Raw genomic sequence first — 23,335 nt, 5'->3', positions numbered from 1 at the left:
ATTGGTGGCACAGTGGTTAGCACTGTCGCCTCACAGCAAGAAGGTCCTGGGCTCGAACCCCAGGGTTGTCCAACCTTGGGGGTCATCCCAGGTCGTCCTCTGTGTGGAGTTTGCATGTTCTCCCTGCTTCCGCGGTGGGTTTTCTCCGGGTGCTCCAGTTTCCCCCACCATCAAAAAGACATGCATGTTAGAGTTAGTACTGCTGTCTGTGTCCCTGACCGAGGCAGTGGAAAGACGAACTGGAGTTGGTCCCCCGGTGCTGCACGGCAGCTGCCCACTGCTCCTAGCTACACAGCTAGGATGGGTTAAATGCAGAGTGTAATTTCTCCATGGGGCTCAATAAGGTATCTCAAAATTTACAACCCCCCCCCAAAATAAATTAAGATTGACATATGAGGCTTGGAGGATGAGCGGTTCCCTCAACAAGGGGATGAATTGCCATGAGTGCATGTGCAGACATTTTGCATTTGAGAGTGTCTGATCTTCGTATGGACTTAAGTGGCTCAAAGACATGAGTTGTATTTGATCAGCTGGGGCAAGAGGCGGGTGAGAGAGTAGCGAGAGGGATGGAGACAGTTGAAGCATTTTGTTCATCATGACTCATGAAAAGACTGGTATTTTTGCTCTATTTTCGTTTATCTCTGAGATCCTTAAGCTGTTATTTGGTATGTGATAGGGAGCTGATAGACTCAATAATAATTTCTGTATGCACACACAGAGTATCATAATGTAATAGTGTTATAAAGGCAGCACATTTTCAGTGTATTTAAGATTTTAACATATTTATTATTGTTTTGATGTTGCATAGATCTGAACAAATGTACAAAAATGACATTACAATGCAGGAATGAAACTTTTTTTTTTTATAAAACAGAATCTCACATTTTATATAGCTAAACACGATTTTTGCATTGCATTGTGAAATTTAAGGAACAGTATCACTGATTTTGTTAACTTAATGTTGCCCATAATTTATCACTATCAAAATTATTAACTTGACATTAACACAGTATGTTAAACTAAGAAGGAAATGTTTAATGTTGTAAATCTTTAAATGGTTTATTGGTATCAGAACTACCGGTCTCTGCAAAAATGCCCGTACAAATAAAAACGTCGATAACAAACCAAGATAATAAAATACAGTTTGCTTCCGCTCAAAAGAACATCTCAAAGCCCTTTTGAGGCCATTTTACTCATCAGCCGTTTCTTTGTGTTTTTTTCCGGTTTCAGTAAAATAATGTAGCACTTCGGCAGGAAAATACAAAACAGCATCCCATAACTTGAAGCCAGGATGGCAAATATCTCCACAGCGACGGTGAACTTCCCGGGGGAGCTGACGTACGCCGGGATAAAGGCGATCCACACGGCGCAGAATATCAACATGCTGAAGGTGACGAACTTTGCTTCGTTGAAGTTATCGGGCAGCTTACGAGCCAGAAAGGCTAAAATAAAACATAACAATGCTAAGAGACCTATGTACCCCAACACGGCCCAGAACCCTACAGCTGATCCCAATGCACATTCCAATATGATCTTGTCTTTATAGTACTCCATGTTCCTGTTGGGGAACGGAGGGTTGATTGTCAGCCACAGGATGCAAATCACGACCTGGACGAGAGTGAAAGCCATGACGCTGAGCCTCTGCTGGGCGGGGCCGAACCATTTCATGACATCACTACCTGGCATTGTGGCCCTGAAGGCCATCAACACCACTATGGTCTTCGCCAGCACACAGGAGATACAGAGGACGAAGGTGATGCCGAACGCCGTGTGTCTCAGCATGCAGGACCACTCGGAGGGCCGGCCGATGAAGGTCAGAGAGCAAAGGAAGCACAGCGTCAGAGAGAAGAGCAGCAGGAAGCTCAGCTCAGAGTTATTGGCTCTAACAATAGGCGTCTGCCTGTACTGGAAAAATATATGGGCTATCGTCATTGCCAGGCAGGCTCCAAACACGGAAAACGTCACCAACAGCATGCCCATCAGTTCTCTGAAAGTGAGGAACTCTATCGCTTTCAACACACAGTTATTCCTCTCCTCGCTGGACTTGTACTCAGAGGGGCATTTCTCACATTTTACCGCATCTGAAAGCATAGACATGTTTAAGACGTACAACAGACACATCCTCAGGTAGACCAGCAGAGTGCTGGTGGTGATTTTGCCCAGCAGAAACATGACAAAGGCTAAAGTAAAGGCGAGCAGTCCTGCCGTCTCACTTGTGCTGTTGCTGAACTCCCCGTCGGCGCAGGCAATGCAGTCAAAACAGCAGATGGGCTTCCCCTTAACAAAAGCCCGGCGGGTCCCTGGCAGGCAGCTGTCACTGCAAACTGATACGGGCACCTGGACCACGGCGACACAGATTTAGACATGTTGAATTCATAACACACTCAAAAACAATCGCAGTCTTATTTAACAGTCGAGTTCACAGAATATGGCTGTTTTTTGTTGTTGTTGTTGTTGTTGTTGTGTTTTTGCCAGCTAATTCCAGAACCGCTTGTCTTAATGCATGCTGTTGGAGTGATGAAACGTATCTGTCAATAAACGTTGTATCCAGATGAACTGATTCAACCTTCTTTGATTCAGAACCACTTGTTACAATTAAGGGAAAGATTCAAAGACACACTCTGATCAGTTCGTCAGTTTGTATTACATCACATTGTAATGTAATGCAAAAATTATTACTTATTAAATGAAAGAAGTAACAATTCTCAATACCACTAGCATTGACAATTTGTAAACTGCCGCCGTCGACTTACCTCTGGCTGCTGCCCGGCCCAGATGGCCCTCACACCTGCCTTCATCTTGAACTGCTGTCCTTCGGGCCGCGAGGCGTCATAGTAACCTATGGTCTTAAAGAGTATGTAGCCTGTTTCATCAGCTTGCCAGTTCACCAGAGCGTAGCGAGCCACTGGGTCACCCATCTCATTGAAGAACACACTTTCACCGATCTTGGTGGTGAAATTTACCCGGGTCAGGTAGTGCAGCACCTGCGGGGATAGGTTCACATTGTCGTTTGCCAACAACTATCAACGTTTAGTCTGTCCGACAAACGCCGCTCGTTATCAGTATCCTCACCTGCCATGGTTGGATGTCGTGCCTATCTGCACAGGTGTTGTTCTCGAAAGGCCCCTGTCCACCTTGGCAGGTGAGCAACAGGTGCAGTGCGTGGGCCACGGCATAGGTGGCCTTGTAAACATTATTCAGCAGGCTGGCGTCGGAAACGTCGGTGAAGCGTGTGTGCATGTCCCACAGAGACTCCTCCCCCGTGCAGCGTGGAGCTGAGTCTCCGGCCTGGACGTCTGCCCGGGGAGTCAGGGCGCAGCCAAACACGTTCTCCCACAACTCCGCCAGTCCCCGGTCCCCCGGTCGAGTGGAGGGCCTGCTGTTAGCCAAGAACTCCTGCAGCCCGGGGATGTGAGCGTTGAGGGCGGCGAAGCCCACCGCCCCCTGGACCACACCGTAGCTGGTCGGGGAGGCGATGTAGCGGTAGGTGATCCAGCCCTCGCTGCCCACCCACTGGAGCCCCGTGACATTCTGTCGGTGCAGCTCTTTGATGAGAATGTCGAGGTCGGTGCCGTCGGCGAAGGCGACTATGACCTTCGAAGTGGACTTTTTGATGACGTCCACCACCTCCAGGAACCATTTCCTGGGGTCAGTCCTGTAAATGGCGACCGAGTACTCAACACACACGCCTTCTTTTTCGGCTGCCTTCAGGAAGGTGGCCATGCCGCCGTTGCCGTAATCGCTGTTTGTCCGGATGGCCCCCACCCAGGTCCAGCCAAAGTGCTTCACCAGCTTTGCCAGGGCTCTGCTCTGGTACAGGTCACTGGGGATGGTCCTGAAGAAAGAGGGGTATTCTCGCCTGTTGCTCAGACATGCACAGGTGGCTGAATGACTGATCTGAGACAAAAATCAGACGGGAGGAACATCGCTCTCCATCAAAGATAAAATACAACAGTATTGCAGGTATTTCCCCTGTATGCCGTTCGCCAAATCAAATCAAAACTCAACATATATGTTAATATCCGAGATGAAGATACGATGCATCGGGTGTTCTTAAATACATTTTACAACTGTTTTGCGATAAAATCCAAATGTGACATGGGTCAACTTAGTGAACAAGACATGAGCGTTGAACCGCTTTAACACGGTGGCAAACGTCATGCTCAGTACTGTCTTTCTGTTGCACCTCAACAAACTCCGAGAATGTGAGAGGAAGAGGAAGAGGAAGGGAGAGACAGAGAGAGGTGGTTTGATAGACCATTTTCAGCATGCAGGTGCACTCCCACAGCACTTGGCACTCACCACGGGTATATGGAAGGGCCCCACGGTGCGTGCTATACCTATGGTGGAGGTGGAGGTGGTTTCCCCTATGACAGCCTGCACGGCGGAGCGCCGGCTGCAGCTGCCCTCCTCCTCCTCTTCCTGCTCCTCCTCCCCGTACGCATTCATCAGGTTGAGAGAAGCCCTGACAGACAGAGGGATGCTGGGACAGGCGTCGAAGATCCGGTAGCCCAGCGTGACTCCCGGCAGCAGCTCGGTGCTGTTGTTTATCTCCTCTATGGCGAACATCATGGTGTAAGCGTACTGAAGCTCACCCGGGTCGAGTCTGCAGGGGAGATGAGAAAGGAGAAAGAGAAGGAACGGTATTCTGTAGTCAGCTTTTCTTTTCTTCCCCCCCCCCCCTATCTTTTATTAACACTCTCTTACCCCTCACACTGGATGCTCCCTGGGTTGACCTGGAGAGACGGGTTGACACTGACGGGGTTCTGATGGAAGGAGAAAATGCCTCCGATGTTGACGTCTCCCTCCTTAGAAAACTGAGACACTTCTCTGGTCCCGTATGGGTGGCACACAGACCCCCCGCTTCTGACAGCCAGCGGGGAGAGGAGCAGCAGGACTGCCATCAGCAGCATCACTACCCTCCTGAGCTCCCACGCTACCTCGGGCCTGCTGATTTAAGCCCTCACTTCTGAGCATTTTATAGGGTCCTCCTGTTCCAGAGGTCCCCGTGAAGGATGCCTCACCAACTGTCACGTTTCACTCCACCAATGAGGGCGCTCGTTGTATGACTGGCTGAATCGCTGGCCTGTTAGATTTAGCCAAGACCTACATAACTATTTTTAGTCCCTGGCATAGTGTAGTGCAGTGGTTCTCAACCTTTTTGGGGTCCTGGACCCCCCTGCGTATTTTTGATCTGCCCTGAGGACCCCTCCACCTGATCTTGGGGGAGGGGGGGTTGCAATTTGATAGAAACAGTAGAAACTGCATTTTAAATTGCATTACAGCATTTATTCACTCTTTGGGGCAAAAATAAGAGCTTTCAGTTGTAACTTAGATATAGTTAACAAAACAGAATTCTTATGCAGTAACTTTCAGATATATGTAACAAAACAGAATTTGTATTCAGTAACTTTCAGATATATGTAACAAAACAGAATTTGTATTCAGTAACTTTCAGATATATGTAACAAAACAGAATATGTATTCAGTAACTTTCAGATATATGTAACAAAACAGAATATGTATTCAGTAACTTTCAGATATAGTTAACAAAACAGAATATGTATTCAGTAACTTTCAGATATATGTAACCAAACAGAATATGTATTCAGTAACTTTCAGATATATGTAACAAAACAGAATATGTATTCAGTAACTTTCAGATATATGTAACAAAACAGAATATGTATTCAGTAACTTTCAGATATATGTAACAAAACAGAATTCTTATGCAGTAACTTTCAGATATATGTAACAACACAGAATATGTATTCAGGAACTTTCAGATATATGTAACAAAACAGAATATGTATGCAGTAACTTTCAGATATATGTAACAACACAGAATATGTATTCAGTAACTTTCAGATATATGTAACAACACAGAATATGTATTCAGGAACTTTCAGATATATGTAACAAAACAGAATATGTATTCAGTAACTTTCAGATATATGTAACAAAACAGAATATGTATTCAGTAACTTTCAGATATATGTAACAAAACAGAATATGTATTCAGTAACTTTCAGATATATGTAACAAAACAGAATATGTATTCAGTAACTTTCAGATATATGTAACAAAACAGAATATGTATTCAGTAACTTTCAGATATATGTAACAAAACAGAATATGTATTCAGTAACTTTCAGATATATGTAACAAAACAGAATATGTATGCAGTACAGACTTCTTAATAGCCCCTCCAAGGGGGTTTTATTTTAAAGCGATTTAAACAGTGTTGATGTTGTTATTGTACCTCCCGGGTTTCAGCAGCCCAGGTTGTGATTTCTCCAGTCATGGGGAGCTGTTGTCCATTTGGAAGTGAGGTCGCCATAGCTCCCTACAGTCACTCCTGTCTCTCCTGCCCGGTCTCTCTACCAGTTAACCAGCTCATAGATGGCCCCCAAATCTCCATTCTCATCAAAGTACACGCTCTCTCTCCAGACTTCAGAGGGAAATTCACGTCTTGGAGGTGTTTCAAGACCCACCAGAAAAAAAAACAATCATTTCTCTCCCACGCTTATAATTAATACAGGTTAAATGGCACGCGGTTTGGATAATGGATTGATTGACGGATGCCCTGTGATGGCTTGACGGCCTGTCCAGGGTGTCTCCCTGCCTGCCGCCCAATGACTGCTGGGATAGGCTTCAGCATCCCCACGACCCTGACAGCAGGGTAAGTGGTTTGGATAATGTCAAGTCAAGTTTATTTATATAGCACATTTAAAACAACCACAGTTGAACCAAAGTGCTGCACAAGCTGAAAATGCAATATAAAATAAGTGACACATATGAATATAAAAATATATGTAAATGGATGGATGTAAAAATATATGTAGATGGATGGATGGATGGCAATACACGCTACCCACAATTCAATCAATCAATCTACAATACAGTAAATATTGTTAATTAAGAAGCATTACTTCTCGCTTGCTCTGTTGCCAAATTGTCTCTCCCGGAAACATCCTGACTCAGTTTGCACTTCAGCAAATTATGCGCGTGTAACCCACATGAAATGTTGGGTTATCAAAGGGTTAAAAAAAGAAAAGAAACCAGAGCGCATTATGGGTGATGCCCAGTAGAGGGCGCATGCGTGCTTTAATTCGGCGAGAGACAGACTTCTTGCACCTGTGGAAAAGCTTGGAGAGACATTTTTAGAAAATCGTCACAAAACGTGAAAATATTCGGTTAATGTATATCAGTCCTTTTTTTCTTTTTTTAAAGAACTTTATTAACAAAAGTGAACAAAAATAGTATACAGCAATGTCAATCAACAATAGTCACATTATTAAATGTATAAAACATTTAACACATATAGTATCATAAACATTAACATAAATACGCCAGGGGGGTTGTATAAAGTAAAACAAATAAATTACACACTTAACTAAATATTTTGTAAATCATAAAGTGCTTATATGTTTTTACAGCTTTTTTATTTTCACTATCAGATATTGAATGTGTATCAGTCCTTGCTAACAGGCCCTTTTCACAGTGACGTCAATTAACTTCCGCCTTTCCGCGAAGCAGGTTATCCTCACTTCCGTTCGCGCCGCTGACGACTCGTGGACGTAGACGCGACTTGTGAAAATGCAGGAATGCTCAACCTGAGGTACTTCCGAAAGGTAACGTTAAGAAGACGAGCTAATCATAGTCATATGATGATGATTATGATTCTCTCTCTGTCTAGTTTTCATAATACTGCAGGTCTTGTGACACATGGCATGGCTGAAATATTTTAGTTTTGTTTCTGAACGGCCGACAGAAGGATCGTATCTGTTCCTAGTTGCTGCAGCCCACCATCATTTGTTCGTTTTTCTATCCAACCTGTTCTCAGCAAACGGCGGCAAAACCACATTTCGGCAGCATTGATTTTCTTTTCATCTATTTTAGACAAAGTGCATCCTTCACTTCCGTATATCCCGACTGGCCATACGACTGTGTAGTATCTTCATTCTCAGATTGGTTGACATGGCGCCATCTTTCCATAAGTTATTTAGTTGAATTCAAGATCTCTCTCTCTCTCTCTCTCTCTCTCTCTCTCTCTCTCTCTCTCTCTCTCTCTCTCTCTCTCTCTCTCTCTCTCTCTCTCTCTCTCTCTGTCTCTCCCTCTCTCTCCCTCTCTCTCTCTCTGTCTCTCTCTCTCTCTCTCTCTCTCTCTCTCTCTCGCTCTCTCTCCCTCTCTCTCTCGCTCTCTCTCTCTCTCTCTCTCTCTCTCTCTCTCTCTCTCTCTCTCCCTCTGTCGCTCTCTCTCTCGCTCTCTCTGTCTCTCTCTCTCCCCCCCCCCTCCCTCTCTCTCTCTCTCTCTCTCTCTCTCTCGCTCTCTCAAGCTGTCGCTTCTTTTCTGACTATGATTTAAAGTTATTGCCTTTAACAGAAGTTATTTAGCATAATCAAACTGGTACCGTTCGATGAAGAATTTGCAGCCTTTGTCGAGTTCGGACCGTTCGGTTACTGCAAATGTTTCGGCATTCCGTGGTACGTCATCTAGCCGTATGTCAGGCCGGGTTCGTGAGCGGCTGTGTAAACGCCATAGTCCGTCCGGAAGTTGGCATACCCTGCAAGGAGTCAGAACGGAAGTTCTCTGACGTCATGTGAAAAGGGCCTATAAGGTACTCTTCTGTTAGCAACCGGATTGCTGACGAGAGGAGTCCGTTTTTATTGCGTCGTTTTTTCCACTTTTCTCCCGGGAACTCCGGTAAGTCAGTAGGAACCACGTGTTCGCTAGCTAAAGCTACAGGGTTGCTAGCTACAGCCTATAGTGATTGCCAGCTTCAAAAACGACAGCGTTTTACCGCAAATTCTGTTGCTGAAAACACATACTGGAACACAAAGCCAGGCGGGTAACAAGGGAGCGTTGTGAGATGTTTGCGGTGGGTGTTTCCAGAAACCAACAACCAGGACATTTATTTTACTGAATGTGTGACATTCAAGGCAACTAATGACATTTCAGTTCCTGTGGTAACGATCAGTGTCGAGTTCAAATTCTTTGTATTTGGCTCCTCCTCTTTTTTGGATTACAGCCCAAAGACAAAGCCCTTTGCGCCACAAGCAGATGCCCCTAAATTGTGCACCATGTGCACTTATGTGATTAAGTGACGGTACTGTAATGTTTAGGATTTCATATCAGAACACGGATACATTTAGAAATCGTTCATCTGGACTGAAAGGCCCAGGTTTTTGGTTTTGCTGTGCCTCTCAGGACAGGTGACCTTTAACCCCGCTGTAATTCTCCAGTTACACTTGCACAGTACTAGTCTGGTGCAATTCAGAACATCGGGACAAGTTTGATGGTGTAAATATAGCAAATGTAATCTTGTCTAATCATAATTACAGAAAAGCACATTCAATTAATTTTTCAAATTCTCCTCAGTCATTGTCCAAATTTTCTTAATTCTGTTGCACCGTCCTGAGCTCTTAGTCTGGAATACGAGGAGTCTTAAACAACCAAACAAAACAATATATACAAAACTGTTTGACTCACATCATCAAGAAATATGAATTCTATGCTCAAATTAAGCTACTACTACTACTACTACTACTACTACTACTTTCAGCTGCTCCCATTAGGGGTCGCCACAGCGGATCATACGTGTGCTCAAATTGAGCAATATACTTAATTTAATCTAATCTTGTTCAGTAAAGTCACAATAAGTCAAATGAGTTTGGTTGTTTGCTGAACCATGTGGCCCGCACTACTAAGGCAGCCTTGTCCAGGTAGGGCTGCTTGTTTAAAAATGTAATTGACAGAATACAAAACCCTTTTAGGATAACGGCAACTCCCAAGAATGTACTGTAACCACACGTTTCATGACTTACTTTATTAGTATTGATTGCTATACATGGCTCTCTACATGGATCAAACGGACATCTAGATGGACCGAGGTTGCACTTTTCCCATTAAGTGTTTTTTTGTATTCAATTCAGGTTTTAATACAATAATGAAGCATTTAGGTGCAAATATACAGAAAAGTAACCCATAACTGGAGGAAAGAATTGCAAAGGTCTCTACTGCTACAGGTAGCTTTCCAGGAGAACTGACATAAGCCGGGATAAAGGCGATCCAGACGGCACAGAATATCAACATGCTGAAGGTGATGAACTTTGCCTCATTGAAATTATCAGGCAGCTTCCGGGCGAGAAAGGCCAGGATAAAACACAACATAGCCAAGAGGCCTATATATCCCAACACGGCCCAGAATCCTATAGGCGATCCTAATGCACATTCAAGTATGATCTTTTCCTTGTAGTGTTTCATGTTCTTAAAGGGAAAAGGAGGCGAGATGGTTAACCACAGGATGCAAATCACAACTTGTACGAGAGTGAAAGCCATAACACTAAGTCTCTGCTGAGCGGGGCCGAACCATTTCATTACATCGCTACCTGGAAGTGCGGCCCTGAAGGCCATTAACACCACGATAGTTTTCGCCAGCACACAGGAGATACAGAGGACGAAGGTGATGCCGAACGCCGTGTGTCTCAGCATGCAGGACCACTCGGAGGGCCGGCCGATGAAGGTCAGGGAGCAAAGGAAGCACAGATTCAAAGAGAAGAGCAGCAGAAAACTCAGCTCAGAGTTATTGGCTTTCACTAACGGGGTGTCCTTATTAATGAAGAATAAGGTGGACACAAGTAAAGTGAGGAGTACCCCAAACAAAGAGAAAAACGACAGCAGTTTGCCCATAACCTCGGTGAAGGCGAGGAACTCAACCCTCTTCTGTACGCACGTGTCCCTGTTTGGACTCGACCAGTACTCTTCGGGGCACGTTATGCAGCTGTTAGCATCTGTAACGGGAAATGCTGTCACCGGTATGGCAGTTAGACGCCGTAAACATAGATCAGAGACTGTACCATGGCAAACTTCATGATGATGCACAGGGTGTGAAAAACCGATTGTGTGTGTATGTCAGCAGTTTTTCGCCCTGTGGTACGTATACCTGTGGCGTTGCTGATTTCTCCCTCTGCACATGGCACACAGTCATAGCAGCAGACCGGCCTTCCTTTCTGGTAGACTTTGTAAGTTCCCGGGAGGCAGCTGTCACTGCACACCGACACGGGCAACTTTTATGGACAAGGTTGAAGGAAAGAGTAAGACACGGACTCATTCCCCAAATCCCTAATTTCCCTTAATGTCTTAAAATGAAGCCCAAATCATGTGTGAATTCAATATTGAAAATATATCAATATTATCCACTCGTCTTTCTCATTTACAAAGCTCATTTGCGGTGCTTGGCTTTTGGGGTGTCGTAGGCTACATGATTGAAGTCTGACTCGGCTGTCGACGACAAAATACACAAATGTGAAGTGTGCATTTCAGGTGTTGAATTACGAAATCTTACCTCCTTCTTTTCACCGGGCCATATTATTTCTTCATTTCTGAGGACAAATTGCCATCCAGGCGGTAAGGAGGCGTCATAGTAGCCCACGGGTTTAAACTGGATCGAGTCGCCTGGTCCACGCTGCCAGTTCACCACTTCATACCGGGCCGCTGCTGCACCGGTATTGTCAAACCAGACCTTATCCCCATTCTTAATGGTGAAGTTCACCTGCTTTAAAGACTCCACTACCTGAAAGGAGGCAAGAGGGATGTAAGTTAATTTACATTTATAATTTTCACTTGACTAAGAGGAGAAAATTTATTGACAATTTGTTTTACCTGCCAGGGAGAAACAGTCACAGTCTTGTCACAGCCTTGACTATTTGTGTTTGTGCACTTCAGTAAGCTGTGCAGGGAATGGGCCACAGCATAAATGGCCTTGTAGATATTGCCGGAGTATCTCAGCTCCCCCACGTCATCGCTGTAATTTTTCAGTTCCATCAAGTCCCCGTTCTCTTTACAAGGTACATTTGCAGTCATGTTAACTCCGTCTATCTCTTTACATTGAAATAATGTGTCCCAGGACTCTCTGATTACAAAATCAGCGAAGCCGCTGATGTTGGCCTTCTGCACGGCGAAGCCCAGAGACCCACCCAACACGCCATAGCTAGTTGGTGTCACCAGGCTGTCGGCGGTGATCCAGGCCTCCACGCCGATGAACTGCAGGCCGGTGACGTTGTGGATGGTCAGCTGCCTCAGGAGATTGTTCATCTCCACGTGAGCCAGGAACGCCACAATGACCCGGGCCGTGCCCTTGCGAATCATCTCCACCACCTTCGTCAGCTTTTCTGGTTCTGTCCGGTGGAATTTCCCTCGGTATTCCACGCATACCCCTTCCTCCTGGGCAGCAGCAAGGAAGATGGCCATGCCGTTGTTGCCGTAGTCACTGTCGCTGTTGATCGCCCCCACCCAGCTCCAGCCAAAGTGCTTGACCAGCTGAGCCAGAGCCCGGCTCTGGTAGAGGTCACTGGCAATGGTGCGGAAGAAGGAGGGGAACTCCTTCCTGCTACTCAGACACTCACATGTTGCTGAGTGACTGATCTAAGAAAGCAGAAAGCAAGAGAGAGAAAACGAACAGACGGTAAAGGGATTTATAATTTGCAAAAGGTATGTTGATATGCTACAGACGCCACACACTCAACACTGTTACCCCGCTCACCACTGGTATTTGGAAAGGCCCGGTGGTGCGAGCAAGCACGATGCTCGAAGAGGATTCAGACTCCCCAATGATGGCGTGAACAGCTGACTGACCGGTGCAGGTCTTTCCCATCGTCCACTCCTCGCCATTCATCAGCGCCATGGCCGCACGTATAGAGAACAACGTTGAGCCGCAGTTGTCATAGATCCGATACCCAAGAGAGACATTTGGAAGAAGAGACTCACTGCTGTTGATCTCCTCAATGGCAAAGATCATAGTTTGTGCAAACCGAAACTCCCTGAGATTTACGCTACGGCGAAAAAAAGAATGAGACATTGGCAGCAGCTTTGATTTCCCAGTATGTAGGCAAGACATACCAGCAAGGCAGTGAAACTTCTTTATCCTTTCACACGTGAACGAGAATTTAGAACAACACACACTGACACATACCTCGAACATGTGAGACGTTTCGGGGTGTCTGTGAAGGACAGCGATGGCTGTGTGATTTTGCTGTGAATGGAAAAGGCTCCTCCGATGGTGACATCTCCTTCCTTGGACAGCAGAGGAGTCTCAGGAACGCCCAGTATTTGGCAGAAAGGAGCCTCAACGTCTGCCCCGAACGCTCCTGCCGGCCCCAGAAAAACCAGCCCCAACACCACCAGCGACATTTCCCAAACACTGATGGGGCGGTGCCACCCTGTCCAAGGTTGAAGTGGTCTCCATCATAAGGTTTTATAACACTTGAGGGTGGCTGCCAGGTTCACTGGCCACTTGTTGGCCAATTAGAGACGAGGAATCTGCATGGGATTATGAAGTCATTACTGCTAATGGCTTCAAGACAGGGTGGCATGATAACAGGGTGGCGTGATAACAGGATGGCGTGCCCTAAACTGCTTTCGTCTTTATTTCCTGCAAGTTGACTGATGATGTAGTTTTTTTTTTAAATGCTTTGGCGTACACTGCACTCTTGATTAGCAACCTTAAAACATTCTACAACTGTTAGCTTCTACGCAAGCACCATGGCGCTAAATGCTTGGCCCATCAGATTTGAGAGGGAAGTGTTGTTTTCGACAAATCTGTGCGTCTCATTGATCAATACACACTGCTGCTATACCTTCAACACAACAGAATGCACTACATTTTGCACCGGTATGTAATGTGTTTTAGTTATGACACGCTGAACATGAACAAAAAAAAATGTCTGCTCCCCCACATGAGACGCGCAGATTTGAAATAATAACACGCACGTTCGTCGTGTACGGAAATTATAATTCATTTCCTGAACTTGGAAAATTAAACCCTTTTACCTAGGCGACGCGCTCGAGTTTGTAACCTTGTCTTACACGGTGTTCGATTTTGCAGCAATATTGGTGTTTCTATTGTAGTTAACTTGCCACCGACAATCATCAGCAGGCCGGCCTTTTCTTCTTTTTCTTCTTTTTTAGCAAAAGTACTAAAGTATTTCCCAGACAATTGCTGCTGAGTCATTTCTGGTTCTGGATATGTCATAAAAATATCACTCTGATTTCGTTTACACTATGATAAATATGATTTATTCCTTTACATATATATATATATATATATATATATATATATATATATATATATATATATATATATATATATATATATATCCACAGGATGTTGCAATGAAATCTTCGATGTACAAAAAAGAGCTCAACAATTCAGAAGCAAAGATATATTTTTTACAGCTCAAAGTTGTTAAATGGCAGAGCAAGCTTGTTTCATGCTCAGTGCACTCATATATCTTTTTTCCCGACACCGTCAATGGTGTTATAAGTGCTCAACTAATGAGGAGTGGAATATCAACACAGATACAGGGGAAAAGAGTTTAATGCATAGCAGTACAGGCCTGTTTCGTGCGACGCGCACTCATCAGCTGCTAATGACCTTGTCTTGAAACGGCTTCAAGACAAGGTCAGAAAAGGAACAAAAGGTCAGAAAAGGAACAAAAGGTCAGAAAAGGAACAAAAGGTCAGAAAAAGGAAATGGCTTCAAGACAGAGAGAGGGAGGGAGAGAGAGAGAGAGAGAGAGAGCGGTAGAAGGGGAGACACATTGTGTGCGTCCCTTGATGGAGACGGTGCTCATTTACACCCCACCTATTTTCTCCATCTGTAATATCACCATGTGCTTCTTTTGTACACGTGAGCAGGAGAAGAGTTTTCAGACCCTGTCTTGAAGCCTTTTCCTTTTCTGACCTTTCCTTTCCTGTATCTGTGTTGATATATATATATATGTGTGTGTGTGTGTGTGTGTGTGTGTGTGTATACGTATATATATATGTGTATATATATAGCATAACAAAGTGAGACCCAGAGGAAGTTTTCATGAGGTTGGCATCGCTTTATATAAATGGGATGATTATGTTCGTCAGTCGTTATGTTGGCAGCATGACATAGTATTTGTCCTGTGTCAGAGAGCAGCTTAAACGGGTGATCTCATGGCTTTGGTGTTGCGTTTGCCTTTCCTGACCTCCAGCACAAGCAGAGGGAGGGTTTCATGGTTTGAGGTCAGTGGATGCAAAGCTAATGAATCACTTGCTTTTCATGGGAATCATGTCGTCTTATTTCAGGAGCCTGAACAGGCTGATATGAAATAAAGCCACCAGCTGTTTTAGTGAAGAAGGGTGATGATGACTTTTAGTCAAGAGGCCTGTTGTCGCTCAGGCTCAGCTCTGTGTGTGTGTGTGTGTGTGTGTGTGTGTGTGTGTGTGTGTGTGTGTGTGTGTGTGTGTGTGTGTGTGTGTGTGATCTATATAAAGGTGGATTTTTTTGATAATACATTGTTCTATGAAAACAATTCAAGTAAATTATCTATTAAGATAGATAATGTATCATAGATGATCTATTATAATAGATCTAATGATCTATCATAATAGATGATTTACTTGAATTGTTTTCATATGAAGAAGGTGTGTTAAATAGGGAACAGTGGTTTTTTTATTATGGCATAAGGCGAACGTGAAATTACTATAAATATATATATATATATATATATATATAGATAGATAGATAGATATATATGTAGTGTATATATATATGTAGTGTATATATATATATATATATATATATATATATATATATATACACACACACACATCCCATTTTCATAATTGTCCTAATTGTTACGATTATGGGCGTCATATTGATATGACAGTAGCATCAGCGGTGTGTAGCAGTAATAGCAGTGCTGTGGGTGGCAGTAGTATTCATTATTGCCGCTGTAACCATAATTATTATCGTTGTCTTTACCGTTACTACAGCTCTAATTATGGTGGTGGTCTCAGAGCTGCAGCTGGTAATAAGCTGTATCATCCGCACTTTTCAGCTGATATCTCGGATGTAACGGCATCTTGTGACTCGGTGTCCTTTCTGCACCTCCACACCAGCACGTGCTGGTGAAAACGATTCGTTCATGTTAAAACATTTAGTGTTTGAACTTCACCTCTCTCTTCCCGTGTCCCAGCTTTACTGACCAATAACTTGTGACCTCACATGCGCGGGAAGGTGTTAACATGCACATGGTGTTTAGGAGGTTGTGCCGTACAACGCACATCCCCGTCTGCAGAATAACACTAAATGGCTGTGGCGCATTTGCCCGTTAACTAACATGGTTTCACTTGGCGTGGCATCGGTTGTACGAGTGCGAGGCATCCGGACGAGAATATTAAATTTGGACTTTTGACAGCCCCTTGGCAATAAACGCTCAGTTCGGCGAGCCTGGTTGAGCAAGGCACTGACCCGTGTGAGCTTTAATTTGGTGCTACTGTTATTTTTCAGCCGCGCCGTTGTGTAATTGCCTGTTGATGTGCCTCTTAGGCCCGGCGTAATTGAAAAGAACAGGTTGTTTGTGTGTTCGTGTCTGCGGTTGTCGGATCATACTCGAGGGCTTTATCGAGGGTGAGCCACCTGGGAGCGGAGCCCGCCGCAGGAGCGCAGATGGTGAGCCGAACGGGGCCGCGGGCCTCCCGGTGACCTCCCCTCGCACCTCGGGGTCATCACTCGTGTAGCCGCGCTTATTATTTACACCGCTCCCGCTAGAGTTTCCAACAGTACCCGTGTGTTTCCTCCCACATCACCTCCCCCCGGAAACTGCCCTCCGGGAGTTGTTGCATCACAACGAGCTTAGACTCAAACTCGGAGGCTCCACAGAGGCCCGTCAGCAGTGTACTGCAACAGATGTGAGGTGGAAGAACTTTTTGTTTTGTTCCACAAGTGACGATGATGCACAACACTGTGCTCCAAAAGGGTCTAAATGAAATTTCTTTGACCCAAAATTGAAAAAAAAAATGTTTTTCTGTGGATCTTATACTCGTATACTCCTTTTTTTATGGAAGGCAAGGCAACTTTGTTTATACAGCATATTCTATACACAAGGCAGACTCAATGTGAGTCACGTAAAAAGTAAAAATGAGAATAGAAAATATACGATAAAAAAATGATTTAACAACTAATTCATAAAAAAAATCTAAATTAAAGAATAACGTCAAAATGTAATGCAAGGTTATAACCTTGCACAAGTCAGAGCTCAGGGTTTGCAGTTTAGCAGAAAGCAGCGTAAACATCGAGGTTTTTAATGTGGATTTAAAAGTCAGTGTTGGAGCGAGTCTCACATCTCCTGCCAGTTTATTCCAGCCGTGTGTTGCATAGTAGCTGAAGGTACACCAAGAGACATGCGTGTCGGGGCAACACTTCCGTCTGGGCCCCTGACCAGGGCGAGGCAGGGCAAGTTTAACCCGTATAGCACATCTCCACTTCAAGGCAATTCAAAGTTCTCCACACAAAACACAGAAGGCATTAAGAGAAGCAACATCAGGCAACAAATGAAAGGCTGAAAAACCAGTAAGACAGTCTTCAGATTTAAAGGATCAGAGCTGCAGCAGACCTGCAGTTTTCATGTGGTGCATAACAACTGAAAGCTGCCTCTCCATGCTTACTTTGGACTCTCGGGGCAGAAAGCAGACCGGTCCCAGAAGATCTGAGCGGTCTGGATGGTTCATAGTGTAGCAGTAGATCAGAAGCGAATTGTGGCCCTGAACCGTTCAGCGCTTTACAAACCAAGGGAAGAGTTTTAAAATCAGTCCTTTGACGGACAGGAAGCTGATGTAGCGGCCTCATCAGGACTGCAGGGATGTGATGCACTCTGGGAGGGAAGGCTTTGCTCCAGGCTCTACATGTAGATTTCAGTCTACTTGCTGCACATGCAGAGGGCCGCAAAGGGCCAAAAAATGCCTTTGTTTTATTCATAATAAAGCGGCGTGCGGGTAGCGTAGCGGTCTATTCTGTTGCCTACCAACACGGGGATCACCGGTTCGAATCCCCGTGTTACCTCTGGCTTGGTCGGGCGTCCCAACAGACACAATTGGCCGTGTCTGTGGGTGGGAAGCCGGATGTGGGTAGGTGTTCTGGTCGCTGCACTAGCGCCTCCTCAGGTTGGTCAGGGCGCCTGTTCGGGGGAGCGGGGGCTGGGGGGAATAGCGTGATCCTCCCACGCGCTACCTCCCCCTGGTGAAACTCCTCACTGTCAGGAGAAACAAAGCAGCTGGCGACTCCCCATGTATGGGAGGAGGCATGTGGTAGTCTGCAGCCCTCCCCGGATCGGCAGAGGGGGTGGAGCAGAGACCGGGACGGCTCGGAAGAGTGGGGTAATTCGCCAAGTACAATTGGGGGGGGGGGTGTCCAAAATAAATAAATAAATAAAGGCTTCATTAAGGATTTTTTAATATATTGAAGAGTCCTACAATAAGTTACACTCACTTCTCTCTCTCTCTCTCGCTCTCTCACTCACACACACACACATTGTAACCTACTCCTAATTCTAACCTTTAACCCTAACACCCAAGTCCTAACCCTGAAATAGAGGTTTGAAGAAGTGAGGGAACATTACCAAAATGTCCTCCCTCTTGAGTTAAGTTAAAACTACGCAAATGTAGCAGAAAACAACACGTCCACGCGCCGTCTCCTGTTGCAGTGAGGAGACTTTTGATTGTGTCATTAGGACACAACAGGGTGGTCAGTAGTGTAATGATCAGTAAGTTTGGTGTGGGTGTGAAGAAAGAATGGGATGTGTGTGGTGTGGGAGTGGAAGCATGTATGCATGAGTGTGTTGAATGCTGTGAGCTGGAGGACACATGCTGAAAATGAAGGAATTAATAAGTGGATGTTGGAGAGGCGGTGTGTTGACAGAACGGGACGGAGAGAACTGTGGTTGTTTGGGGTGGCTGGCAGAGTGAACAGATGTAATGTTAATTTATTAAATTGTGTTTTAAGCCATGCAAGGTTTGCTGTGAAGCTAAGGAGGAATATAGCCCATTACTAGAAGAGGAAAGCTGAGGTGTGGAGTGTTTTTAGGAGTCCAATGGAAAGAGGTGTTAGTATGTTGTATGGTTGTGTTGGGGGAGAAGAGTTTGTTGGTGGATTTGTAGAGGGGAGCACTGTTGTTGTGATTGGGGAGGAGGGAGGGTGATGTTGGATTTTGGTTAAACAGTATACTGTGTGGTATATGTGTATGTTTTGTGTGATTTAGGGGTTGGGGGTGGGGGGGTCTGTAGGCTGGAAGCCATGCCAAGGCCTATAAGTTACCGCACGACTTTCTGTTTTGTTGTAATCTTTTATTCTTGTCCTCTTTGACTGTAGAGTTTGATGGGTTTGTGAAATGTTTTATTTCCCTCTTGGTTTGGTATACGTGTGTTGTATTTTGAATGTTTTTTTCTATAGAATAAAAGAAGGGAAAAAGGTGAAATGTATGCCATGGAGTAGATTGCCATCTGCTGGTAATAATATGTAATGGACAAAGGCCCTATTTTAAATTTCCTTTGGGAAGAAAATAACGCTTGAAACACAGATTAGTACAGCTAAATTTGTAAATTTGTATTGCCAAGATATAAAATACATGGCATTGCATTTCAACGTTACAGTAATTACATTGCTGTACTTGTATCATATGCCTTAATTACAACCAGACATACCTCACTTCGGCTTTGAGTGCAAATTTAATACTAGTGGTCAATCCTTTACTCTACAAACTCAGACATCAGCATCAGGTCACAATTAATGATAAAGTAATATAAAACACTCATGTTTCAATAGCGACCTCTAGCGTGCACTGGGGCGGATTGCAGCTGAGTGTGAAATGGCTGGAATGAGAGTCTCCAAGTCTGAGGTCATGGTTCTCTACTGGAAAATGGTGGATTGCTCCCTCCGGGTTGGGGATGAGTTGTTGCCTCAAGTGAAGGAGTTCAATTATCTCGGGGTCTTGTTCACGAGTGAGGGGAGGATGGAGCGGGAGATTGACAGGCGAATCGGTGCAGCATCGGCGGTAATGCGGACGTTGTATCAGAACGTTGTGGTGAAGAGGGAGCTGAGCCGGAAGGCAAAGCTCTCAATTTACCAGTCAATCTTCGTTCCAACCCTCACCTATGGTCATGAGCTTTGGGTAGTGACCGAAGGGGTGAGGTCGTGGATACAAGCGGCTGAAATTAGTTTCCTCCGTAGGATGTCTGGGCTCAGCCTTAGAGGTAGGGTGAGGGGCTCGGACATCCGAGGGAGGTCGGAGTAGAGCCGCTGCTCCTTTGCGTCGAAAGGAGCCAGTTGAGGTGGTTCAGGCATCTGATTAGGATGCCTCCTGGGCGCCTTCCTTTGCAGATTTACCAGGCACGGCCAACTGGGAGGAGACCCCGGGGTAGAAACAGAACTCGCTGGAGGGACTACATGTCCAATCTGGCCTGGGAACTCCTTGGAATCCCCCAGGAGGAGCTGGAGGGCGTTGCTGGGGAGAGGGACGTCTAGGGTGCCCTATTTAGCTTGCTGCCACCACGACCCGACCCCGGAGAAGCGGCTGAAGATGAATGAATGAATGTTTCAGGAGATAAGACGTACTTTTAGAGATGGAAAGCCAGGCCTAAGTCCCAGGCCTAAAAAGTTCAGAAGAAGCTCATATAGTGTAATTCAGTATAATAACACATATATATAGTGACTCGTCACATACATAATGAAAATATCATATATTACCCTCTAACGTTGCATTGTTGCGGAAATGATACTTTGGTGTTTCATGTTTTTAAGGTGTTATTTTCACTTGGTTTATTGACAAGACTTTTAATATATGAGCCGTAATGGTTCTCTACATCTCTTGGTGTTTCTCAAAGATGTCAACTACTTGTAGGTAGCTAACTAAAACTAGAAAATTTGACCATCCATCCATCCAACCCGCTTATCCAAATTTGGATTGCATTACACCAAGTCTTGCCTCCCCTCATTGGCTTCCTATCCATGTTAGATCAGACTTCAAGGTGCTTCTGCTGACTTGTAAAATCCTAAATGGGCTTGCCCCATCTTACCTGTCTGATCTCCTTAAACCGTACAGTCCATCTCGAGCTCTCTGCTCTCAAAATACAGGGCTCCTGTGTACCCAAAGTTAAGAAGGCAGCTGGTGGCAGGGCCTTTTCCTATCGGGCCCCGTTCTTGTGGAATAACCTGCCTGCTGCTGTCAGACCTGTACTGCATTGCGGGTCGGTTTCTGTCTTAATGAATTTACCAGGCTCTTCTGCTGACGAGATTATAGCGTATAGATTGACTATTGCAAACTGTTCTCTTCTCTCACATGTCTTTTCTCTCTCTCTGAATGATGTCTTCCCCTTTCTCTTCTCCCGTGTATGTGAATGGTGTGAAGTGAGTCTCCCTTGTGTGCACATGTTGTCTGTCCCCCTCCCAGGTCTCCGTGGTGACGGTGGTCACCACCCGGACACTGCTTGGCATCTCCCTCATCACACTTTTTATAAATCTTATAAATCCATTTTGTTATCCTGTTTCAATGTTACATCCTTCTTTCACTCCGATGTGTGAGCTCCAGTCAGGACCGTGGTCCCTGGGCCCACAGGATGCAACAGACCAGGCTCCCTCAGCCAATCCAATGCCAGCTCTTCCGGCCAGACACCTTGGACACACCTCCCCGCACTCCACACGATGACACTAAAAACACAGTCACGGCTAGGCGAGGCCGCCACCAGACCGCCTTCGATGTTATCAGAACTGCCGGTCTGCATGGGCTAGCAGTTAGCTTAGCCTGCCCCGCTTCCACGTCCTGCCAGACCACCCTCGGTGTTACCTCTTCGGGCACCGCTCCAGGCAGGGCCGTGGTCCCTGGGCCCACAGGACGCAGCAGATCAAGCTGCCCCAGCCGATCCAGCGCCAGCTCTCCCAGCCATCAAACAAAATGGAGACAAACTTAGACGTGGACAAAGACACTGCATGGACGGTACTGGGTGAGGCCGCCGCAAACATGAATTCGTGCCACCATCTTCCTACACCGGTACTGGGTGAGGCCACTGCAAATGTGAATTTGTGCTGCCATTTTCCCACACCAGAGGCAAAAAAATTCAAGTCAAGACTTGCGTCTTGATTTGAATGTTGACTTGACTTTCAGCGTTGCGTTGTATTGTGTAAATAGTGTAAACACAACATCCATTGCATGTTGTCCGTCTTTGGAGAGAGATCCCTCCTCCGTTGCTCTCCCTGAGGTTTCTTCCTACTTTTACCCCTGTTGAAGGTTTTTTGTTTTTTTAGGGGGTTGTTCCTTATCCGATGCGAGGGTCTCAGGACAGGATGTTGTGTTGCTGTTAAGCCTCCTGAGGCAAATTTGTCATTTGTGATAACGGGCTGTACAAATAAAATTGACTCGCCTAGGTCACCCACTGAGTCCACTGAAGAAAGTTCACAGTGGTAGCAGGCCATGGTAAAGGCCCAGTATTCAAATAGTCAACTTCTTGTCGCCAGTAAGTGAACGGTTTCCCTGTTGACTCTGAGGTCAGCCGCCCAGTTTAGCGACTGTAACTGAGCCACACCATAAAACAGTATCGCACTGAGTCAGACGTCACACCAAAACCACCGTTTGGCTAGGTTGATGTCATGTCGGCGGAAGTGTATAACATAAAAAACTCTAGAATGTGTTGCAAATCATCTCATAGCATCACTCCCTACATTGTCAGTCATATCTACTACTTTCGGCTGCTCCCGTTAGGGGGCGCCACAGCGGATCATCCGTTTCCATTTCTTCCTGTCCTCTGCATCTTCCTCTGTCACACCAGCCACCTGCATGTCCTCCCTCACCACATCCATAAACCTCCTCTTTGGCCTTCCTCTTCTCCTCTTCCCTGGCAGCTCCATATTCAGCATCTCCTCCACACATGTCCAAGCCATCTCAATCTTGCCTCTCTTGCTTTGTCTCCAAAACCGTCCAACCTGAGCGGTCCCTCTAATATACTCGTTCCTAATCCTGTCCTTCTTCGTTACTCCCAGTGAAAATCTTAGCAGTCAGTCATATGATGAAGTAAACTTGGCTAAACACCAACAAAAGGCTCAGGCACGAGAGTGTGCACATCTAGTTAGGTAGTTATAAACGTCAAATATCAGGGGGAAAAAACTGTACAACTGTGAATAAGGTCCCAAAAGTGTTGCCCCTCTTCCCCAATCACATGACACTGGTCAGAGAGCCCACCTCTTTATTATCAAGCTGGTCACTAACAGCAAACTGACTTTTACCTTCTGGAACAACCGTTTTTCATTCTCTAGAGCAGTGTTTCTCAACCCAGTCCTCAAGGACCCCCTATCCTGCATATTTTCCTTGCAACCCTGAATAGGTACCTGTTTGTAGTTATTCAACCAACCAGCAATGAATTTTGTCAGATGTTGCACACCTTGCATAATTAAGTGCTGCGAGATGATTGGTCGAGTAAGTACAAGCGGGGCTACCTATGCAGGGTTACGATGAAAATCTGCAGGATAGGGGGTCC

General features: G+C 45.4%; 2 protein-coding genes across 2 annotated transcripts; both read right to left on the bottom strand.

Annotated features, from left to right (window-relative positions):
* Positions 1-1,167: 1,167 nt before the first annotated feature.
* LOC130115494 (extracellular calcium-sensing receptor-like) lies at positions 1,168-4,913 on the bottom strand. The gene is made up of 6 exons (XM_056283178.1): positions 4,708-4,913; positions 4,303-4,606; positions 3,073-3,897; positions 2,754-2,984; positions 2,214-2,337; positions 1,168-2,081 (listed from the first exon to the last, which is right to left on the bottom strand). Exons 1-6 carry the CDS (start codon positions 4,911-4,913, stop codon positions 1,168-1,170), a joined length of 2,604 nt encoding a protein of 867 aa, XP_056139153.1.
* Positions 4,914-9,880: 4,967 nt separating this feature from the next.
* On the bottom strand, positions 9,881-13,126 carry LOC130115495 (extracellular calcium-sensing receptor-like). Its single transcript, XM_056283179.1, has 6 exons — positions 12,975-13,126; positions 12,546-12,834; positions 11,666-12,427; positions 11,349-11,576; positions 10,947-11,070; positions 9,881-10,794 (listed from the first exon to the last, which is right to left on the bottom strand). The coding sequence occupies exons 2-6, from the start codon at positions 12,798-12,800 to the stop codon at positions 9,881-9,883; spliced, it is 2,283 nt and encodes a 760-aa protein (XP_056139154.1). The 5' UTR covers positions 12,801-12,834; positions 12,975-13,126.
* Positions 13,127-23,335: the final 10,209 nt, after the last annotated feature.

This window comes from Lampris incognitus, chromosome 7 (assembly GCF_029633865.1).
Source record: "Lampris incognitus isolate fLamInc1 chromosome 7, fLamInc1.hap2, whole genome shotgun sequence".
NCBI lineage: Eukaryota > Metazoa > Chordata > Actinopteri > Lampriformes > Lampridae > Lampris > Lampris incognitus.
This window is presented reverse-complemented; position numbering and strand designations above follow the sequence as displayed.